This window comes from Cyclopterus lumpus, chromosome 22 (genome assembly GCF_009769545.1).
Source record: "Cyclopterus lumpus isolate fCycLum1 chromosome 22, fCycLum1.pri, whole genome shotgun sequence".
Classification (NCBI taxonomy): domain Eukaryota; kingdom Metazoa; phylum Chordata; class Actinopteri; order Perciformes; family Cyclopteridae; genus Cyclopterus; species Cyclopterus lumpus.
In genome coordinates, this window is record NC_046987.1 from 6,820,385 (window position 1) to 6,843,525 (window position 23,141).

The 23,141-nt window shown below is 40.2% G+C and overlaps 3 protein-coding genes across 3 annotated transcripts; all 3 read left to right on the forward strand.

Moving 5' to 3' along the window:
- Positions 1-8,457: 8,457 nt before the first annotated feature.
- On the forward strand, positions 8,458-11,477 carry LOC117751549. The gene is made up of 14 exons (XM_034563468.1): positions 8,458-8,461; positions 8,572-8,597; positions 8,763-8,784; positions 8,878-8,905; positions 9,010-9,088; positions 9,216-9,362; positions 9,448-9,659; positions 9,763-9,866; positions 9,959-10,077; positions 10,183-10,350; positions 10,548-10,747; positions 10,846-10,958; positions 11,142-11,248; positions 11,388-11,477. The coding sequence occupies exons 2-14, from the start codon at positions 8,595-8,597 to the stop codon at positions 11,475-11,477; spliced, it is 1,392 nt and encodes a 463-aa protein (XP_034419359.1). The 5' UTR covers positions 8,458-8,461; positions 8,572-8,594.
- LOC117751330 lies at positions 11,461-14,526 on the forward strand. The gene is made up of 13 exons (XM_034563132.1): positions 11,461-11,563; positions 11,861-12,069; positions 12,180-12,274; positions 12,385-12,410; positions 12,575-12,596; positions 12,690-12,717; positions 12,823-12,901; positions 13,029-13,175; positions 13,261-13,472; positions 13,576-13,679; positions 13,772-13,890; positions 13,996-14,163; positions 14,361-14,526. Exons 1-13 carry the CDS (start codon positions 11,528-11,530, stop codon positions 14,508-14,510), a joined length of 1,395 nt encoding a protein of 464 aa, XP_034419023.1. The 5' UTR covers positions 11,461-11,527; the 3' UTR covers positions 14,511-14,526.
- A 26-nt stretch (positions 14,527-14,552) lies between these two features.
- LOC117751550 lies at positions 14,553-22,968 on the forward strand. The gene is made up of 28 exons (XM_034563470.1): positions 14,553-14,559; positions 14,953-15,059; positions 15,199-15,375; positions 15,673-15,850; positions 16,388-16,408; positions 17,073-17,283; positions 17,387-17,490; positions 17,583-17,701; positions 17,807-17,974; positions 18,172-18,371; positions 18,470-18,582; positions 18,766-18,872; positions 19,012-19,188; positions 19,486-19,694; positions 19,805-19,899; positions 20,010-20,035; positions 20,201-20,222; positions 20,316-20,343; positions 20,449-20,527; positions 20,655-20,801; positions 20,887-21,098; positions 21,202-21,305; positions 21,398-21,516; positions 21,622-21,789; positions 21,987-22,186; positions 22,285-22,396; positions 22,580-22,686; positions 22,826-22,968. The coding sequence occupies exons 1-26, from the start codon at positions 14,553-14,555 to the stop codon at positions 22,352-22,354; spliced, it is 3,168 nt and encodes a 1,055-aa protein (XP_034419361.1). The 3' UTR covers positions 22,355-22,396; positions 22,580-22,686; positions 22,826-22,968.
- The last annotated feature ends 173 nt before the right edge of the window (positions 22,969-23,141 follow it).

A 23,141-nucleotide genomic window follows, 5' to 3' on the forward strand; every position in this document is an offset into this window, starting at 1 on the left:
TCTTTGTCTCTATATTTCATGATTTTGCTGATTAACTGTATGTTTTTTTTGAAAAATTGAATAAGACACTCAATCAAACGTTATTTAATTAAGTTGATGATTTTATTTAATGACAGCTGCTAAAATTGTATCACCTGTTTTACATTTGGTAGACTATTACTGTCTCCAATGAATTGCAGTACATTTATTTTTGTTCAATAAAAATATATACACTAAACTGTAAATCAAAACTCTTTTTCGTCTTTCCTATACCACAGGTATGACATTTGATTCAAATTGTGTGAATATCAGCTTTAGAAAACAACGTTTAACATTTCCAAACAAAGAAACTCACCGTGATAATATGAAAGTTGTGTATTTAGTTTACTTCAGGACAGCTATGGCTGAGAAACCTGTTAATCACCTGTCATAGAAACATGTGAACAAATGAGTCATACACGTCACCTGGTTATGCATAAGGAAGATGGTTGTTGATCAAATGCTTGACTTCTTGGACTTCCTTGTCTTTCTGTTGTAATATTCTGTTAGGTTTTACTATAAAAACAGTGAAGCAAGTTCCAAGGAACGAACTGACAGATGAAATGCAGAGATACCAACGTTACGCTGTTAAAAGTACTGAGGACTCCATCACCATTTGTACTGTAGTTTCTCAACTAACATTGGGTTATTCAAGGAAAATAAAAGAGGGAGATCAGTACAATGAATAATAAAACTATATAAATTAACGAGAAAATACAATTCTAATCAAGTTTGGAAATTAATGAAGTGAAAATAAAAAATAAAATCCCCAAATAAGAGTCAGAGCACAAAGCCTTTTTACTCAGTGTAGGCCTTACGTTTCCTGATCAAAGGTTATAGAAGTGATAGCTGAACTTCAAACTTCTATAACCTGGGATATCAGACATGTTAGGTATAGGACATGGATACCTTAAGGCCTTTTAGTATGTAAAAGTTTTTTTCCCTCATATTCACCCATCATTCATCTGCTCTCAAGTTGATTTCCCAAGCGCTTTGAAGCTGGTTTTGGTGACACCCTGTAAACTTAATACCGTGAGACTAACGCTGCACAGAAATGCTGGAGAGTGAGAACGTCCGGGCACCTCCTAGTTTATGTATGTGATTGTTTGGAATTCCTTTTGTGTGCGTGTGTTAGCACAGGTCATATGTGTTGTTTTAGTTATACTCTTTGTGATGCATATAATTGGCATTCTAGCAGTACGAAGCCTCCAGCGATTTCAGTAATGAGCCATCTTGGTGTGACACAAAGTGTCAGAGGCAGAAATAGAATCTCTGTCCTCCCATTTCACCTTTCGTTTTACTTTTACTTTTGTACTTTTTGGAGGGGGATTTGTCCCATTAAGCATTGGGCAAAAAAAGAAATAAAACACATTCTACTGCAGAACTAAATCGACATTTTAGTCAAATGACCTGAATTGGAAATAAATCAGGTGCATATCTGTATGTACTCTAAGTACGAGAAAAACACTAGAACCTTTTGATTGACATTTTGAGTTGGGCCTCAGCTCCAAACCCCTTTGCCTATTTTTGTATTGGTCGCAAGTTTGGCTGCGCCATCACTGCCAAGATGGCAACAGCTTTGAGATTCCCAACGGTTCTTCAGAAACCTATGGGTGACCATAATTTATACATCTCTATGGTTGTTGGTATTTGACGATTTTGGCATCTGATATACGTCCATCTGATATGCTTTACACTCGCAAAGTGTATTTCTGGAGAATCATGGACGTGCATTGTCGAGCTCAATGCAATTTGGACACACAACACATTCAATATTAATGGACAAAAGTGAAAGCGTATCGTCCGCTCATTGCCAGCAGTTCACTTTTGCTGCTGAATGCTAAATATACCGACATTACAACCAAACTCTTCCTCAGCTCCTGAGAGAAATCTGATTTTCTTTCGACTGCTACAAGTTATTGCACAACCAATCATGAACACCTGTACACTAAGTATTCATAGCTAGGATGCTTTTTAAAGTGTTACTCATTCATTTAATATATAGATGATGGAAGAAGTACTTAAGTAAAAGTAGTAATATTACAATTAAAAAATAATCCAATGCATGCAAAGTCAGCAAAATGTACTTAATACAAAATCAAAAAATAATGCTCCAGTTTATATTGTCATAACCATTCTATTATTTGATTACTGTTGATAGAAATGCTTGAACTTGAGTGAATGTTTATCATGACAATGTTTCACACTGTGTAAGATATGTATTGTATTCATTATTTAGCAGGGAAAGTGTTAAAGTAACTCATAACTATCCAGTAGCTGTAAAAGTTTGATTGTCTTCTGAAAATAATTTAATTTTAGAATTGGATGTTTTATATTGTTGTTGTTGTTTTTAAAGTATTAGCTCCTTGGAACATACAGTATCACTTATGTTCCAACCTTTACAATATGTGAAAGTAAGTTTCCTTTCTATGAGTTGGTCATCTTGTTTGATTTGTTTCTCAACGATTTTCATGATGTTCTGGTCTGACTGCAGTTTTTGTTTTGAGGAGTGTTTGATCTACAGGTCGTGCCAAAGTGGAAGAATGCCAATGTTTTCTTTGTTGCTGAATCTGACGTCTATTTGTTATCAACCGGTGTCATGGTTTTACCCTCACGCCCTGTTCTAAAGTTCTGTTAAACATAAAAAATACTTGAAATATATATATTAACAGTGGTATGGGGCCAATTAAATGAAGTGGAAGTTCAGTAAGGAAGACACTCTTTACACGCTTGTTCAATCATAAGCAGTCTCTTAGTCTTGCAGCGATTACTCCATCAGCTCCAGTGAGGATTCTGCCTTCACAGATATCAGCATCACTACCCCTTGCTTATGCTAATTCAGGAGGGAGTCCAATCGCCAAAGACTATTGAAATATATACAATTGTAATAAATAATTGTTAAACTCGAAAAAACAAGTCTCTCCTTATTGAATTGTATTTATGACAGCTGCTGCACTCAAAAGAAGGAGTGCCCTCTATTTACTTTAAGTAGAGCAATAGTCTGGAACTCATCCACCTGGCTGTGCCGGGGCGTCCGGTGCCACATGAGCAACATGGCCTCGTCGCCGATTTCTTCTTTACAGAATTTACGATTTCTTAGAGCTACTCTGGAGGCAAGAATGCATTGATCAGCTGAGTTTCCTTTCTATTAATTACAACAACAAAATTGGTTTCAGCCCAGTGAGAGCAGGGCTAATGGCCAGTCAATTCACTTCTTAACCTTTCACTTAACAGGCTATTCTTCTAGCGAGATAATTACTTCATGTGTGTGAGTTATAAATTCAGTGGTACTATATGGTATTAATATGTTTATAATGCATTACCTAATTCAGAACCTTAGTTATGTAGTTATTAGTTGATCAGTGCACATGCCCTGTGTATGTTGACTGCAGCTACAATACTACTTGTTTGTTGACCTTACACATTCATAATCGCCACGATCATTAATGAAATCACAAGTTGGTCAATACTTGTCTTTAAGACTTATTTAGAAAATTACCAAGTCACGGCTTAAAGATAAACTTCCTGCGCACTAATAGAAAGCTGACCTATGCTCTCCCCCCTGAGTAAAATGTCCCTTTGCTTAAGTGTTGAAATGTGTAAATTAACAAAAAAGAAACACAGAGATGACTTAGGTGTACGTTTAGAGTTATGAAGGATGCGTTTGCATTCACTTGCTTTTTCTTCTTCTTCTTTACTTTGACTTGGCTTTGCTTCTTTGCCCTTGAACTGTATATAAAGGAATGAATCAGATTCTTCTCAGTTCAAAGACAGAAAACGAAAAACGAAAAAAAGAGGCCTGCAGATCAATCAGTGTGCTATTGTCACATGTGTGACCTGGAACACTGGGTGACTAAGGTGTGACTGCACCTTTTGCAGCAAGTCTTCAGCAGAACAGCAGCTGCGTACTCATACGCATTTAAATAGGAATGCAGCCAAATACACAATGTGTATGCATTTGTATGTGCATGTTGGAAGAACATAGACTGGAGACATAACAACAAGTGTCAGTTTGTGAAGTGCAAGCCAACGTAGCAACTGCCCTAATTAAAAAATGTAGTATTTGAATAATGAAATGAAGTCTTTCCTTCACAATAAAAGTGACCACAACCTTTCCCTAACCAATAAATAATTTCAGCTTTTACTTAAACAACAATAACATAAAGTGTATAACTTCTGTGTAATCTCTGGGAAATGTATTTATCTAATTATACAACTGAGTGACGAGCTTTGACTCACATTGTTTTGCAGAACATTCAGATCATCTTTTGAATGCTTCATATCTGAGATTTGTTTGCTCCACCCAATATAAACCTGCTTCCCTTCTAATTGCATCCTCACTTGTCTCTGACCAGGCAAAGGAGAAAGAGAGGTGAGCTCAACCTGTCGTACATCTTCCCCTGGCTTGTCTTACTTACTTTTTATTCTTTACGCATTGCTAAAGCAGTTAATTCTAGGAAACTTGAATGAAAGATTTTAACCGTAAATATGTTGTTATTGGATGTACTTTCTTTGTTCTTTCGACTCCTGTACAGCACTTTATGACCTCTTGTCTGTGATAAGTGCTACATAAATATATTTTACTTACTCACCTGTATGGCATTAATGGTGCAGTCAGCTAAAAACACAAATTGCTTGATATTACTAATATTGTCAGTGATGTGTGAGCTTAAATGTGACTTTTGACCTTATTGAAACGAAATGTGTTGCATTGGACAGGACTTTTTTTCATTCAGAACAGACATGCAAACATGCAAAGAGATGCACATGCCTCTGATTACCATTATTTCACATTTCTTCTTGCATTCTTTTTCTTATCAAATGCCAGTTAAATAAATTGAAGATCACTGAAAGTGTACGCAATGAGAAAGTGAGCCGATCACTGTTTTCAACAATGGGTGGCCAAAGAACGTCAGCGCACGTTCTTCTACTGTCATTCGTCGGAGTCGGTAAGTGTCCCCCTCTTTTATTCTATACAAATATTTGGATATGGATCATTCACTTTATTGTCAGGACACATGTTAAATATATGAACTACAAATGTTTTTATTTTATTTCCTCAGCATGGATATCAACATTGGTCTCGTCAAGCGTAAGTCAATCGGCTTGTCTTTGATTGTGGCACTAAATGTAATTGTCAGTTTTTAAGTCTCATCTGTAAAAAATACTAAATAAATAAATATCCTTTCCTTTTCTATTTCAGGCAAATACGACATCCGGTATGGAGAAAATGTGTTTATTCATTCTAAAATGTGAAATTAAGTTTGTACTTGAAACTGTTAATTCTATGTAATCATTTATTTTATTTAAAAACATGTAGGGCCAGGTCCAGTGAGATCTACAAACAGGTCAGTATGCAAACTTCAAATAAAAGAGTTATTTAACATTAACTGAAAGCATTCACACAGCACTGTTCACAAGAATATAATTTCACTAATAATTTATTAACGTTCAATGTAATGTTAATTTTTGTTTTTTACCATTTTATTTTGTTCTCAAAGCAATGCAAGTGATGGTTACCGTCAAACCTGCCAAGCAGTAAATCCACTAAATGCCAGTCTCAGAGTAAGTCTTTCAGAATTCACATTAGTCGTAAATTCACAATGTCCAATAAACTCAAAGGGAACTCGCCCAATAATATATGTAACGTTTGAAAGGCACCACTAAGAAGGGTTGATAAATTACACCCCCTTGTGTTCACTTGCCAACATTAATCTCTGCTTGACAACTTCCCATGTTACTGTGTACTACAAATACATCTATCTGCATTCGCTCTAGATATCGGCTGCAGTGGACACTCTGGCAGGGGAGCTTTTCTGCATGGGGGGCAAAGATGCAAATTTGGACGATAACCTCAAAGAGATTGTGCAGTCCACTTTAAAAGTCTTCTTTGCCTTGGTATATACGTTTCCCTACTTTTTTTCTCTTCTCAAATATTTGTAACTTGCATCAATTTGTAATTTGATGTGGTCACTGGGAGATTAAAACATTCAACTCATTCCTTTGGAAAGCAAATACCAGCCATCTAGTTGCAGAAAATGTCGTTAATGTCATTGGACGATTTTTTATCGTAAAAATAGTCTAAATTTAAGAAGAAGAATTATTTAACAACTGTGGAACTATTACGTTGTTTTCATGGCATCACATTCCACTTGTTTAAGTGCAAAGATTTGGATGGAAATATAACCACATTTTGCATATCTGTCAGTTATTCATGATTGGAAATATAAGCCTCCATGTGTTTACAATCAAGACTTCCTTACTTTAAAATGTTAACATGTTTTTGACAGCATAATAACATACATTTTGAGTTTCTCATGGCTTTTCACGTTCAAAAGATGTTCACATGACAGCTCCAATCAAAGGTTGATTTCAATTTTGTTTCATAACAGAGCAAGAATGAATCTGGATTCAATGTTCTGGATATCTTTGGTGTCCTGGACAGTCTACGCCTGGGTGACCCGAGTGACCCAAGATTCATCCGACTCTGGTTCTCAGTAAAGATGGCTCCTCTTTTGCCCTATGTTGACCAACACTTCCTGAACCAGCTGAGCAGTCAGAACTTCAGCTGCAGTTCTTTCCAAGAATTGTAAGGGAATCCAATTCCAAAATTTATTTAATCGTTGTTTACAAAATAGTACATGATAATGACACTTGAATGAAATAAATGTAGCTATTGAGCACCCGGCATTTTAAAAAGAAGGTTGGTGGGAAGAAGTTCTGACGGATTCAAGTTTCCCATAACAAAAAAGAAAGTCCTGTATATCTTCAATCCAAAATAAAGTGCACATTAGCAGATTAGCTAATACATTTTAACACAAACTCTGACAGCAAAAATGGTACAGAAGTGAATACAAAAAACACAAATAGATAAAAACAACAAAAAATTACAATAAGGTCCACACAAATATCTCCTTCCCTGCAAACTTGTTGACATTGTTGTTATTTTTTCTGTCTGATGAGTCACAAGCTCCATTTTTGTTCTTTTTTTCTAAGGATTGAGGCAATGAGCAATAAACTGGAGACATCTCAAAGAATGGAGAGAAAACTAATCTACAAACACTTCATTCAAGCCTACCTATCAAGAAAGAACATACCAGGTAAAAGGATGAGAATATGTGTGAATATGTATGTAATATAAGCAACTTACGAAAAAGGAATGTATATTTAAATTAGAAATTAATAATCAGAATTGCATGAACAATACACATCAGGATCAGATTATTCAAACTGGAATAAACCCAATTAACCTTGCTAGCATTACATAGTTTGGACCTCTTTCATCTTTGATTATCTTAATAAAAAAATTCACAGAACCTGGATGCACACAAAATGTGATTGGGAGTGCAGAATGGCTGAAAAGAAATCTTGGAAGTTTTTCAATATTTGCAACTCTAAAGGATCTTAAAAAGATTAACAACAATTTCTCTGCAGTAAGTAATATAATAAATGATAAATTCACAATTACACTACATATAATATCATATGTTAAGGTTAATAATTCCTTTTCTAAAAATAATGAATGAAAACTAAAGAATTGTATGGTGTCAACAGGATGAGGTTGTGGACTCCCTCTCACCAAACCAGACGGCTGAGCTGCTCCTGGATCAAGACAGCAGCATTTTGGAGAATAAGACCCTCGTAATGAAAGTGTTGAAGAAATTGACAAAGGACCCTGAAGATAAGCAGTTGGCGATGTTTTTCCAGGCCTTTGCTTTGATGTCCAAGCAGGTGAATGCTTACCTTTAAGGTTGCCATATATTAACACAAAGCTGGCTGGTAAACTGTCCTGTTGGAAGTTGACTGAGGGTGGATACATTTTAGCATAATCTAATAAGTGGCCAGGATTTCACTCAAAAGGATACAATTATGTCATGCTTCTTGAATGAATGGCCACCAAGGATTGCTTGATTGATGCCCCTGATGCACTAAAGTACAAATATGGGTCACCAAGCTTGCTTTCACTACAATGATTTCAGAAATGCAAAATGTCCTCCTAAACTGGTACGTGAATCCTTTTATTTCCAGAAAAACATCACCCTCATCAGAAATGCAGGTGTACGAGACACCATCTTGAACCTGACCTTGACAGCCCTTGCTCCTAAATTTAAAGAATTTGACCCTGAAGACTTTGAGCAGTGGTTCCAGGTCAACTTGTTTCCTGTGTTGGCGAGCCTCCACCCTGGCAGCTTGGTGGTGATACCCAGTAACATCAGCTGTGCATCCTACGCAGCTATGTAAGAGATAATATGTCTGCAGTCCAAAGTGCAACATTTTAAGTTTTTGCAGGATGATGTCAAACTTTGGCTTCTGACAAGTCACAATGACTTCTACTTTCTTCCTTCAGACTCACTGGTCTTCGGCAAAATGTGGAATCCCTGGAACTGCAGGATTCACACAGTTTGAGATCAAGCATAAAGTATCTCAAGGAGAACATTTCCACGTAAGTGTCCAAATTCTCTGCTTACAAACTTTTTCAGATCGGCCCATTGCCACAACTGTGATAATAGCTGAACTGATGCCATGTCTTCATTTCAATATTTTCTAAAACAGGTTGCTCAGTTCCAGATTCCTTCATGGTGAGTTCATTTCTATGGGTCTATTGATGGCTTTTACAATATTTGATCAAAATGTACAAGACACAAGTTTGGCACATTCACTTTGTTAAGGAGGCCACGTTGATATATTTTAACTTTAAATACGTTTAGCTATTGGACTAACAATTGTGCTTTGCTTGTCCCCAGTGCAAGGAGACCCCGGTTAATGGTAAGTTTCTGAATCACCAGATATTTCAACTTTGATGACAAGATCGCATTCTGAAGGTACAATATCTGATACACAATTATTGTCTTTTCACAGAGGACCTCATCTGTGCTGCAGTTAATAGGTGGTGAATTACTGTTTTGTCTGGTGCTGGGTTTGGGTAGGCAAAGTTCCCTTCCACAATATATCTAAGGTGTCGATGGTTTACTTTTTTATTGTCCTCCTCAGATCACAAGTCAAACTGTCTGTTGGCAATTCCTCTGAAGCCCTGTGCAATTTAAGCATCACTGAACATGCCTGTACCTTGGTAAGACTGGTATATAAGCTGTGAATCCCAGAGACAGATTTTGCTTTTTCAACATTACCCCTCCTGATACTAATTTCACTAAGCTCTAAAAGTGTTTGTTTGATTTCTTTTCTAATTATTTTCAAAGGCTACAAATCTCACAGCCAGCAACTTGGTCACACTGATGAACTGCTCACTGGAAAGCCAAAGGTCTTACCCCGTTGAGGTCTGGAAGCTTTTCTTCAAGGAAACTTCTCCGGCACTAGACCAGGCTCTTGTGACATACGCCAGCATGGTAAATCCAATCCCGAAATTTTACAAAATCTGGTGTTTCCCTGTTGGAATTCTGTGTTAAACCAAAATGATTTTTCCAATTCCAGGCCCCCAACAACAGCAACCCGTCATTGTCACATGCGCTTGAGGCTCTTGGGGAGATAAGAATTGCCAACTTCAGCCAGGCACAACTGCAGAATGAGGACTTTGTAAACAGCTGGTTCCAGACAAAGATTCGTCCGTTTCTGGCCTCTCCATCCCCCAGCTTCCTATTCTGCCTAAGCTCCAAGAACTTGAGCTGCAAGACGTACCAGACTGTGTAAGCACATATGTGATACGTTGCTCCACTGTGAACAAGATTGCAGAGGAACCTGCTGTTTTGTAAATGTTAAGGTATTAAAAGCCTTCTCCTTTAAATTTAGCATCCAGGCATTCAACAGCCAAAAGGCATTCATGGAAAGAGAAAGAAAGTCAGCAGTCTTCACTCATTTCATCAAGCCCTTCCTTTCAAGAAATGACTCATCAGGTAAAGGCAAGAGCTCAGGCCAAATTGGTAAAGTCTCGATAGCATGTGGTGGTTATACCTTGACAATGACTTTGTTTCTGTCTTTTTCGCAGATCCTGGCTGTGTCTCATTGATCAACGGTAGTGGAGAGTGGGTACAGGTAAACTTTGGCAGCTTCTCTCGTTTCGCAACCCTGCAGGATCTGCAAGCCCTCAATGCCAACTTCTCCAGTGTAAGTGGCGACTGCGGTTAAAGTATTCCTATTCCAAACTGAAATGTCTTACCTTTTGTTTGGCAATTTCTGCTGTGTGATTTCATATTGATTTCCTTTTTTTAGGCCGGATCGTTGTCTGTGCTCACTCCTACTCAGGTGGCACAGTTCACACTGAGCTCAGGCGCTTTGAATGACACAGACCAAATAGACCATGTGTTTGAGGTTCTCGAGGATGGTGATGCTCTGGAAAATGTGAATGAATTCCTGACACAGTTGACAGCAAGTGGAAAGGTAGGCTACTCTTGACACCCGGTTAAGATGGATAACGGAACGGCTTGAAACCGAGCATAGTCAGTAATTAGTCATGTATCTAACCCTCTACATCAGCTGTAGGGCACTCATTCATATCAAGTATGCTGTTACATCCTATGTTGCATGCTGTCTGGGGTATCATGGCGTTTGAATCCTCTCATGTTATCATTTGACAGGTCCCTGATTTCCAACCTGCTGTGAGAGATCGTGCGATGAATAGGACCTTCAACATCATCAGTCCGCATTTCCTACGATTCAACAGAGAAGACTGGTTTTCTTGGTTCCATCTGATACTGAAGTCGATCCTCCCAAGTTTCAGCCCAATGATGCTCAAGAATGCAACTGCAAATATAAACTGCACAAACTACCATGTCGTGTGAGTAGCATTTCAAGAACAAGCAAGATTGCTTTGAAAAAAGTGCAAAATGCTAATGGTGGACAGAATAAGAATGTTTATTTTCCCCCCATGTGCAGTGTGAGTGGGATGGCCAAAGCTTCCCCTGCGTTGGCGTTGCAAAGAAAAAAAGAAATCACAGAAGTTCTGATTGGCTACCTGAATAGATCTGCCAGTGTCATCAACAAGCCAGGTAGGGCTGACGCAGTCAATTGTGCCATGTGCCATGTGTGCTTCGCCATGGACTTTGAATTGTGAAAAAGTATGCTGAAATGGCAGTTAGAAGAAAATTGACAATTTACTTCTTTCATGTGTATCAATGCAAAATAATGCTTGCTAAACGGTGCATATGTTAATGTCTCTCTACGTGCCTTAGTTTGCAGGCAGGGAATTCACAGTGATGCAGAATGGCTTGAAGCAAACCTGGGTTCCTTTTCCCAATACACATCATACTCTGAACTCAAAGTCTTCAACCTCTCTGGAGTAAGTGCGACATTTTCCTACCGATCTTTCTTGAAAACAGCCGCACAATATGCGTAACTTGGAAAATCTGCATACAGTTGTGGCTTTGCCATATCAAAGAGAAGAGCAATTTATATATCCTCTTGGTTTGTTTCATCAGGTGGCAGTTGTGGACTCCCTCTCACCAAACCAGACGGCTGAGCTGCTCCTGGATCAAGACAGCAGCATTTGGAGAATAAGACCCTCGTAACGAAAGTGTTGAAGAAATTGACAAAGGACCCTGAAGATAAGCAGTTGGCGATGTTTTTCCAGGCCTTTGCTTTGATGTCCAAGCAGGTGAATGCTTACCTTTAAGGTTGCCGTATATTAACACAAAACTGGCTGGTAAACTGTCTTGTTGGAAGTTGACTGAGGGTGGATACATTTTAGCAGAATCTAATAAGTGGCCAGGATTTCACTCAAAAGGAAACAATTATGTCATGCTTCTTGAATGAATGGCCACCAAGGATTGCTTGATTGATGCCCCTGATGCACTAAAGTACAAAGATGGGTCACCAAGCTTGCTTTCACTACAATGATTTCAGAAATGCAAAATGTCCTCCTAAACTGGAACGTGAATCCTTTTATTTCCAGAAAAACATCACCCTCATCAGAAATGCAGGTGTACGAGACACCATCTTGAACCTGACCTTGACAGCCCTTGCTCCTAAATTTAAAGAATTTGACCCTGAAGACTTTGAGCAGTGGTTCCAGGTCAACTTGTTTCCTGTGTTGGCGAGCCTCCACCCTGGCAGCTTGGTGGTGATACCCAGTAACATCAGCTGTGCATCCTACGCAGCTATGTAAGAGATAATATGTCTGCAGTCCAAAGTGCAACATTTTAAGTTTTTGCAGGATGATGTCAAACTTTGGCTTCTGACAAGTCACAATGACTTCTACTTTCTTCCTTCAGACTCACTGGTCTTCGGCAAAATGTGGAATCCCTGGAACTGCAGGATTCACACAGTTTGAGATCAAGCATAAAGTATCTCAAGGAGACATTTCCACGTAAGTGTCCAAATTCTCTGCTTACAAACTTTTTCAGATCGGCCCATTGCCACAACTGTGATAATAGCTGAACTGATGCCATGTCTTCATTTCAATATTTTCTAAAACAGGTTGCTCAGTTCCAGATTCCTTCATGGTGAGTTCATTTCTATGGGTCTATTGATGGCTTTTACAATATTTGATCAAAATGTACAAGACACAAGTTTGGCACATTCACTTTGTTAAGGAGGCCACGTTGATATATTTTAACTTTAAATACGTTTAGCTATTGGACTAACAATTGTGCTTTGCTTGTCCCAGTGCAAGGAGACCCCGGTTAATGGTAAGTTTCTGAATCACCAGATATTTCAACTTTGATGACAAGATCGCATTCTGAAGGTACAATATCTGATACACAATTATTGTCTTTTCACAGAGGACCTCATCTGTGCTGCAGTTAATAGGTGGGTGAATTACTGTTTTGTCTGGTGCTGGGTTTGGGTAGGCAAAGTTCCCTTCCACAATATATCTAAGGTGTCGATGGTTTACTTTTTTATTGTCCTCCTCAGATCACAAGTCAAACTGTCTGTTGGCAATTCCTCTGAAGCCCTGTGCAATTTAAGCATCACTGAACATGCCTGTACCTTGGTAAGACTGGTATATAAGCTGTGAATCCCAGAGACAGATTTTGCTTTTTCAACATTACCCCTCCTGATACTAATTTCACTAAGCTCTAAAAGTGTTTGTTTGATTTCTTTTCTAATTATTTTCAAAGGCTACAAATCTCACAGCCAGCAACTTGGTCACACTGATGAACTGCTCACTGGAAAGCCAAAGGTCTTACCCCGTTGAGGTCTGGAAGCTTTTCTTCAAGGAAACTTCTCCGGCACTAGACCAGGCTCTTGTGACATACGCCAGCATGGTAAATCCAATCCCGAAATTTTACAAAATCTGGTGTTTCCCTGTTGGAATTCTGTGTTAAACCAAAATGATTTTTCCAATTCCAGGCCCCCAACAACAGCAACCCGTCATTGTCACATGCGCTTGAGGCTCTTGGGGAGATAAGAATTGCCAACTTCAGCCAGGCACAACTGCAGAATGAGGACTTTGTAAACAGCTGGTTCCAGACAAAGATTCGTCCGTTTCTGGCCTCTCCATCCCCCAACTTCCTATTCTGCCTAAGCTCCAAGAACTTGAGCTGCAAGACGTACCAGACTGTGTAAGCACATATGTGATACGTTGCTCCACTGTGAACAAGATTGCAGAGGAACCTGCTGTTTTGTAAATGTTAAGGTATTAAAAGCCTTCTCCTTTAAATTTAGCATCCAGGCATTCAACAGCCAAAAGGCATTCATGGAAAGAGAAAGAAAGTCAGCAGTCTTCACTCATTTCATCAAGCCCTTCCTTTCAAGAAATGACTCATCAGGTAAAGGCAAGAGCTCAGGCCAAATTGGTAAAGTCTCGATAGCATGTGGTGGTTATACCTTGACAATGACTTTGTTTCTGTCTTTTTCGCAGATCCTGGCTGTGTCTCATTGATCAACGGTAGTGGAGAGTGGGTACAGGTAAACTTTGGCAGCTTCTCTCGTTTCGCAACCCTGCAGGATCTGCAAGCCCTCAATGCCAACTTCTCCAGTGTAAGTGGCGACTGCGGTTAAAGTATTCCTATTCCAAACTGAAATGTCTTACCTTTTGTTTGGCAATTTCTGCTGTGTGATTTCATATTGATTTCCTTTTTTTAGGCCGGATCGTTGTCTGTGCTCACTCCTACTCAGGTGGCACAGTTCACACTGAGCTCAGGCGCTTTGAATGACACAGACCAAATAGACCATGTGTTTGAGGTTCTCGAGGATGGTGATGCTCTGGAAAATGTGAATGAATTCCTGACACAGTTGACAGCAAGTGGAAAGGTAGGCTACTCTTGACACCCGGTTAAGATGGATAACGGAACGGCTTGAAACCGAGCATAGTCAGTAATTAGTCATGTATCTAACCCTCTACATCAGCTGTAGGGCACTCATTCATATCAAGTATGCTGTTACATCCTATGTTGCATGCTGTCTGGGGTATCATGGCGTTTGAATCCTCTCATGTTATCATTTGACAGGTCCCTGATTTCCAACCTGCTGTGAGAGATCGTGCGATGAATAGGACCTTCAACATCATCAGTCCGCATTTCCTACGATTCAACAGAGAAGACTGGTTTTCTTGGTTCCATCTGATACTGAAGTCGATCCTCCCAAGTTTCAGCCAATGATGCTCAAGAATGCAACTGCAAATATAAACTGCACAAACTACCATGTCGTGTGAGTAGCATTTCAAGAACAAGCAAGATTGCTTTGAAAAAAGTGCAAAATGCTAATGGTGGACAGAATAAGAATGTTTATTTTCCCCCCATGTGCAGTGTGAGTGGGATGGCCAAAGCTTCCCCTGCGTTGGCGTTGCAAAGAAAAAAGAAATCACAGAAGTTCTGATTGGCTACCTGAATAGATCTGCCAGTGTCATCAACAAGCCAGGTAGGGCTGACGCAGTCAATTGTGCCATGTGCCATGTGTGCTTCGCCATGGACTTTGAATTGTGAAAAAGTATGCTGAAATGGCAGTTAGAAGAAAATTGACAATTTACTTCTTTCATGTGTATCAATGCAAAATAATGCTTGCTAAACGGTGCATATGTTAATGTCTCTCTACGTGCCTTAGTTTGCAGGCAGGGAATTCACAGTGATGCAGAATGGCTTGAAGCAAACCTGGGTTCCTTTTCCCAATACACATCATACTCTGAACTCAAAGTCTTCAACCTCTCTGGAGTAAGTGCGACATTTTCCTACCGATCTTTCTTGAAAACAGCCGCACAATATGCGTAACTTGGAAAATCTGCATACAGTTGTGGCTTTGCCATATCAAAGAGAAGAGCAATTTATATATCCTCTTGGTTTGTTTCATCAGGTGGCAGTTGTGGACTCCCTCTCACCAAACCAGACGGCTGAGCTGCTCCTGGATCAAGACAGCAGCATTTTGGAGAATAAGACCCTCGTAACGAAAGTGTTGAAGAAATTGACAAAGGACCCTGAAGATAAGCAGTTGGCGATGTTTTTCCAGGCCTTTGCTTTGATGTCCAAGCAGGTGAATGCTTACCTTTAAGGTTGCCGTATATTAACACAAAACTGGCTGGTAAACTGTCTTGTTGGAAGTTGACTGAGGGTGGATACATTTTAGCAGAATCTAATAAGTGGCCAGGATTTCACTCAAAAGGAAACAATTATGTCATGCTTCTTGAATGAATGGCCACCAAGGATTGCTTGATTGATGCCCCTGATGCACTAAAGTACAAAGATGGGTCACCAAGCTTGCTTTCACTACAATGATTTCAGAAATGCAAAATGTCCTCCTAAACTGGAACGTGAATCCTTTTATTTCCAGAAAAACATCACCCTCATCAGAAATGCAGGTGTACGAGACACCATCTTGAACCTGACCTTGACAGCCCTTGCTCCTAAATTTAAAGAATTTGACCCTGAAGACTTTGAGCAGTGGTTCCAGGTCAACTTGTTTCCTGTGTTGGCGAGCCTCCACCCTGGCAGCTTGGTGGTGATACCCAGTAACATCAGCTGTGCATCCTACGCAGCTATGTAAGAGATAATATGTCTGCAGTCCAAAGTGCAACATTTTAAGTTTTTGCAGGATGATGTCAAACTTTGGCTTCTGACAAGTCACAATGACTTCTACTTTCTTCCTTCAGACTCACTGGTCTTCGGCAAAATGTGGAATCCCTGGAACTGCAGGATTCACACAGTTTGAGATCAAGCATAAAGTATCTCAAGGAGACATTTCCACGTAAGTGTCCAAATTCTCTGCTTACAAACTTTTTCAGATCGGCCCATTGCCACAACTGTGATAATAGCTGAACTGATGCCATGTCTTCATTTCAATATTTTCTAAAACAGGTTGCTCAGTTCCAGATTCCTTCATGGTGAGTTCATTTCTATGGGTCTATTGATGGCTTTTACAATATTTGATCAAAATGTACAAGACACAAGTTTGGCACATTCACTTTGTTAAGGAGGCCACGTTGATATATTTTAACTTTAAATACGTTTAGCTATTGGACTAACAATTGTGTTTTGCTTGTCCCCAGTGCAAGGAGACCCGGTTAATGGTAAGTTTCTGAATCACCAGATATTTCAACTTTGATGACAAGATCGCATTCTGAAGGTACAATATCTGATACACAATTATTGTCTTTTCACAGAGGACCTCATCTGTGCTGCAGTTAATAGGTGGGTGAATTACTGTTTTGTCTGGTGCTGGGTTTGGGTAGGCAAAGTTCCCTTCCACAATATATCTAAGGTGTCGATGGTTTACTTTTTTATTGTCCTCCTCAGATCACAAGTCAAACTGTCTGTTGGCAATTCCTCTGAAGCCCTGTGCAATTTAAGCATCACTGAACATGCCTGTACCTTGGTAAGACTGGTATATAAGCTGTGAATCCCAGAGACAGATTTTGCTTTTTCAACATTACCCCTCCTGATACTAATTTCACTAAGCTCTAAAAGTGTTTGTTTGATTTCTTTTCTAATTATTTTCAAAGGCTACAAATCTCACAGCCAGCAACTTGGTCACACTGATGAACTGCTCACTGGAAAGCCAAAGGTCTTACCCCGTTGAGGTCTGGAAGCTTTTCTTCAAGGAAACTTCTCCGGCACTAGACCAGGCTCTTGTGACATACGCCAGCATGGTAAATCCAATCCCGAAATTTTACAAAATCTGGTGTTTCCCTGTTGGAATTCTGTGTTAAACCAAAATGATTTTTCCAATTCCAGGCCCCCAACAACAGCAACCGTCATTGTCACATGCGCTTGAGGCTCTTGGGGAGATAAGAATTGCCAACTTCAGCCAGGCACAACTGCAGAATGAGGACTTTGTAAACAGCTGGTTCCAGACAAAGATTCATCCGTTTCTGGCCTCTCCATCCCCCAACTTCCTATTCTGCCTAAGCTCCAAGAACTTGAGCTGCAAGACATACCAGACTGTGTAAGCACATATGTGATACGTTGCTCCACTGTGAACAAGATTGCAGAGGAACCTGCTGTTTTGTAAATGTTAAGGTATTAAAAGCCTTCTCCTTTAAATTTAGCATCCAGGCATTCAACAGCCAAAAGGCATTCATGGAAAGAGAAAGAAAGTCAGCAGTCTTCACTCATTTCATCAAGCCCTTCCTTTCAAGAAATGACTCATCAGGTAAAGGCAAGAGCTCAGGCCAAATTGGTAAAGTCTCGATAGCATGTGGTGGTTATACCTTGACAATGACTTTGTTTCCGTCTTTTTCGCAGATCCTGGCTGTGTCTCATTGATCAACGGTAGTGGAGAGTGGGTACAGGTAAACTTTGGCAGCTTCTCTCGTTTCGCAACCCTGCAGGATCTGCAAGCCCTCAATGCCAACTTCTCCAGTGTAAGTGGCGACTGCGGTTAAAGTATTCCTATTCCAAACTGAAATGTCTTACCTTTTGTTTGGCAATTTCTGCTGTGTGATTTCATATTGATTTCCTTTTTTTAGGCCGGATCGTTGTCTGTGCTCACTCCTACTCAGGTGGCACAGTTCACACTGAGCTCAGGCGCTTTGAATGACACAGACCAAATAGACCATGTGTTTGAGGTTCTCGAGGATGGTGATGCTCTGGAAAATGTGAATGAATTCCTGACACAGTTGACAGCAAGTGGAAAGGTAGGCTACTCTTGACACCCGGTTAAGATGGATAACGGAACGGCTTGAAACCGAGCATAGTCAGTAATTAGTCATGTATCTAACCCTCTACATCAGCTGTAGGGCACTCATTCATATCAAGTATGCTGTTACATCCTATGTTGCATGCTGTCTGGGGTATCATGGCGTTTGAATCCTCTCATGTTATCATTTGACAGGTCCCTGATTTCCAACCTGCTGTGAGAGATCGTGCGATGAATAGGACCTTCAACATCATCAGTCCGCATTTCCTACGATTCAACAGAGAAGACTGGTTTTCTTGGTTCCATCTGATACTGAAGTCGATCCTCCCAAGTTTCAGCCCAATGATGCTCAAGAATGCAACTGCAAATATAAACTGCACAAACTACCATGTCGTGTGAGTAGCATTTCAAGAACAAGCAAGATTGCTTTGAAAAAAGTGCAAAATGCTAATGGTGGACAGAATAAGAATGTTTATTTTCCCCCCATGTGCAGTGTGAGTGGGATGGCCAAAGCTTCCCCTGCGTTGGCGTTGCAAAGAAAAAAAGAAATCACAGAAGTTCTGATTGGCTACCTGAATAGATCTGCCAGTGTCATCAACAAGCCAGGTAGGGCTGACGCAGTCAATTGTGCCATGTGCCATGTGTGCTTCGCCATGGACTTTGAATTGTGAAAAAGTATGCTGAAATGGCAGTTTAGAAGAAATTGACAATTTACTTCTTTCATGTGTATCAATGCAAAATAATGCTTGCTAAACGGTGCATATGTTAATGTCTCTCTACGTGCCTTAGTTTGCAGGCAGGGAATTCACAGTGATGCAGAATGGCTTGAAGCAAACCTGGGTTCCTTTTCCCAATACACATCATACTCTGAACTCAAAGTCTTCAACCTCTCTGGAGTAAGTGCGACATTTTCCTACCGATCTTTCTTGAAAACAGCCGCACAATATGCGTAACTTGGAAAATCTGCATACAGTTGTGGCTTTGCCATATCAAAGAGAAGAGCAATTTATATATCCTCTTGGTTTGTTTCATCAGGTGGCAGTTGTGGACTCCCTCTCACCAAACCAGACGGCTGAGCTGCTCCTGGATCAAGACAGCAGCATTTTGGAGAATAAGACCCTCGTAACGAAAGTGTTGAAGAAATTGACAAAGGACCCTGAAGATAAGCAGTTGGCGATGTTTTTCCAGGCCTTTGCTTTGATGTCCAAGCAGGTGAATGCTTACCTTTAAGGTTGCCGTATATTAACACAAAACTGGCTGGTAAACTGTCTTGTTGGAAGTTGACTGAGGGTGGATACATTTTAGCAGAATCTAATAAGTGGCCAGGATTTCACTCAAAAGGAAACAATTATGTCATGCTTCTTGAATGAATGGCCACCAAGGATTGCTTGATTGATGCCCCTGATGCACTAAAGTACAAAGATGGGTCACCAAGCTTGCTTTCACTACAATGATTTCAGAAATGCAAAATGTCCTCCTAAACTGGAACGTGAATCCTTTTATTTCCAGAAAAACATCACCCTCATCAGAAATGCAGGTGTACGAGACACCATCTTGAACCTGACCTTGACAGCCCTTGCTCCTAAATTTAAAGAATTTGACCCTGAAGACTTTGAGCAGTGGTTCCAGGTCAACTTGTTTCCTGTGTTGGCGAGCCTCCACCCTGGCAGCTTGGTGGTGATACCCAGTAACATCAGCTGTGCATCCTACGCAGCTATGTAAGAGATAATATGTCTGCAGTCCAAAGTGCAACATTTTAAGTTTTTGCAGGATGATGTCAAACTTTGGCTTCTGACAAGTCACAATGACTTCTACTTTCTTCCTTCAGACTCACTGGTCTTCGGCAAAATGTGGAATCCCTGGAACTGCAGGATTCACACAGTTTGAGATCAAGCATAAAGTATCTCAAGGAGACATTTCCACGTAAGTGTCCAAATTCTCTGCTTACAAACTTTTTCAGATCGGCCCATTGCCACAACTGTGATAATAGCTGAACTGATGCCATGTCTTCATTTCAATATTTTCTAAAACAGGTTGCTCAGTTCCAGATTCCTTCATGGTGAGTTCATTTCTATGGGTCTATTGATGGCTTTTACAATATTTGATCAAAATGTACAAGACACAAGTTTGGCACATTCACTTTGTTAAGGAGGCCACGTTGATATATTTTAACTTTAAATACGTTTAGCTATTGGACTAACAATTGTGTTTTGCTTGTCCCCAGTGCAAGGAGACCCCGGTTAATGGTAAGTTTCTGAATCACCAGATATTTCAACTTTGATGACAAGATCGCATTCTGAAGGTACAATATCTGATACACAATTATTGTCTTTTCACAGAGGACCTCATCTGTGCTGCAGTTAATAGGTGGGTGAATTACTGTTTTGTCTGGTGCTGGGTTTGGGTAGGCAAAGTTCCCTTCCACAATATATCTAAGGTGTCGATGGTTTACTTTTTTATTGTCCTCCTCAGATCACAAGTCAAACTGTCTGTTGGCAATTCCTCTGAAGCCCTGTGCAATTTAAGCATCACTGAACATGCCTGTACCTTGGTAAGACTGGTATATAAGCTGTGAATCCCAGAGACAGATTTTGCTTTTTCAACATTACCCCTCCTGATACTAATTTCACTAAGCTCTAAAAGTGTTTGTTTGATTTCTTTTCTAATTATTTTCAAAGGCTACAAATCTCACAGCCAGCAACTTGGTCACACTGATGAACTGCTCACTGGAAAGCCAAAGGTCTTACCCCGTTGAGGTCTGGAAGCTTTTCTTCAAGGAAACTTCTCCGGCACTAGACCAGGCTCTTGTGACATACGCCAGCATGGTAAATCCAATCCCGAAATTTTACAAAATCTGGTGTTTCCCTGTTGGAATTCTGTGTTAAACCAAAATGATTTTTCCAATTCCAGGCCCCCAACAACAGCAACCCGTCATTGTCACATGCGCTTGAGGCTCTTGGGGAGATAAGAATTGCCAACTTCAGCCAGGCACAACTGCAGAATGAGGACTTTGTAAACAGCTGGTTCCAGACAAAGATTCATCCGTTTCTGGCCTCTCCATCCCCCAACTTCCTATTCTGCCTAAGCTCCAAGAACTTGAGCTGCAAGACATACCAGACTGTGTAAGCACATATGTGATACGTTGCTCCACTGTGAACAAGATTGCAGAGGAACCTGCTGTTTTGTAAATGTTAAGGTATTAAAAGCCTTCTCCTTTAAATTTAGCATCCAGGCATTCAACAGCCAAAAGGCATTCATGGAAAGAGAAAGAAAGTCAGCAGTCTTCACTCATTTCATCAAGCCCTTCCTTTCAAGAAATGACTCATCAGGTAAAGGCAAGAGCTCAGGCCAAATTGGTAAAGTCTCGATAGCATGTGGTGGTTATACCTTGACAATGACTTTGTTTCCGTCTTTTTCGCAGATCCTGGCTGTGTCTCATTGATCAACGGTAGTGGAGAGTGGGTACAGGTAAACTTTGGCAGCTTCTCTCGTTTCGCAACCCTGCAGGATCTGCAAGCCCTCAATGCCAACTTCTCCAGTGTAAGTGGCGACTGCGGTTAAAGTATTCCTATTCCAAACTGAAATGTCTTACCTTTTGTTTGGCAATTTCTGCTGTGTGATTTCATATTGATTTCCTTTTTTTAGGCCGGATCGTTGTCTGTGCTCACTCCTACTCAGGTGGCACAGTTCACACTGAGCTCAGGCGCTTTGAATGACACAGACCAAATAGACCATGTGTTTGAGGTTCTCGAGGATGGTGATGCTCTGGAAAATGTGAATGAATTCCTGACACAGTTGACAGCAAGTGGAAAGGTAGGCTACTCTTGACACCCGGTTAAGATGGATAACGGAACGGCTTGAAACCGAGCATAGTCAGTAATTAGTCATGTATCTAACCCTCTACATCAGCTGTAGGGCACTCATTCATATCAAGTATGCTGTTACATCCTATGTTGCATGCTGTCTGGGGTATCATGGCGTTTGAATCCTCTCATGTTATCATTTGACAGGTCCCTGATTTCCAACCTGCTGTGAGAGATCGTGCGATGAATAGGACCTTCAACATCATCAGTCCGCATTTCCTACGATTCAACAGAGAAGACTGGTTTTCTTGGTTCCATCTGATACTGAAGTCGATCCTCCCAAGTTTCAGCCCAATGATGCTCAAGAATGCAACTGCAAATATAAACTGCACAAACTACCATGTCGTGTGAGTAGCATTTCAAGAACAAGCAAGATTGCTTTGAAAAAAGTGCAAAATGCTAATGGTGGACAGAATAAGAATGTTTATTTTCCCCCCATGTGCAGTGTGAGTGGGATGGCCAAAGCTTCCCCTGCGTTGGCGTTGCAAAGAAAAAAGAAATCACAGAAGTTCTGATTGGCTACCTGAATAGATCTGCCAGTGTCATCAACAAGCCAGGTAGGGCTGACGCAGTCAATTGTGCCATGTGCCATGTGTGCTTCGCCATGGACTTTGAATTGTGAAAAAGTATGCTGAAATGGCAGTTAGAAGAAAATTGACAATTTACTTCTTTCATGTGTATCAATGCAAAATAATGCTTGCTAAACGGTGCATATGTTAATGTCTCTCTACGTGCCTTAGTTTGCAGGCAGGGAATTCACAGTGATGCAGAATGGCTTGAAGCAAACCTGGGTTCCTTTTCCCAATACACATCATACTCTGAACTCAAAGTCTTCAACCTCTCTGGAGTAAGTGCGACATTTTCCTACCGATCTTTCTTGAAAACAGCCGCACAATATGCGTAACTTGGAAAATCTGCATACAGTTGTGGCTTTGCCATATCAAAGAGAAGAGCAATTTATATATCCTCTTGGTTTGTTTCATCAGGTGGCAGTTGTGGACTCCCTCTCACCAAACCAGACGGCTGAGCTGCTCCTGGATCAAGACAGCAGCATTTTGGAGAATAAGACCCTCGTAACGAAAGTGTTGAAGAAATTGACAAAGGACCCTGAAGATAAGCAGTTGGCGATGTTTTTTCCAGGCCTTTGCTTTGATGTCCAAGCAGGTGAATGCCTTACCTTTAAGGTTGCCGTATATTAACACAAAACTGGCTGGTAAACTGTCTTGTTGGAAGTTGACTGAGGGTGGATACATTTTAGCAGAATCTAATAAGTGGCCAGGATTTCACTCAAAAGGAAACAAT

Bases quoted from the DNA above. Each gene is read 5' to 3' on its own strand.
- LOC117751330 (XM_034563132.1), top strand. From the start codon at position 11,528: ATGTTTTTCCAGGCCTTTGCTTTGATGTCCAAGCAG. The intron at 12,411-12,574 runs GTGAGTTCATTT...TGCTTGTCCCAG, and splicing joins CAGTTCCAGATTCCTTCATG to TGCAAGGAGACCCCGGTTAA. The intron at 14,164-14,360 runs GTAGGCTACTCT...ATCATTTGACAG, and splicing joins AGTTGACAGCAAGTGGAAAG to GTCCCTGATTTCCAACCTGC.
- LOC117751550 (XM_034563470.1), top strand. The intron at 15,060-15,198 runs GTAAGTGCGACA...TTGTTTCATCAG, and splicing joins AAGTCTTCAACCTCTCTGGA to GTGGCAGTTGTGGACTCCCT. The intron at 19,900-20,009 runs GTAAGTGTCCAA...TTTCTAAAACAG, and splicing joins TCTCAAGGAGACATTTCCAC to GTTGCTCAGTTCCAGATTCC.
- LOC117751549 (XM_034563468.1), top strand. The intron at 8,785-8,877 runs GTAAGTTTCTGA...GTCTTTTCACAG, and splicing joins CAAGGAGACCCCGGTTAATG to AGGACCTCATCTGTGCTGCA. The intron at 9,867-9,958 runs GTAAAGGCAAGA...TCTTTTTCGCAG, and splicing joins TTCAAGAAATGACTCATCAG to ATCCTGGCTGTGTCTCATTG.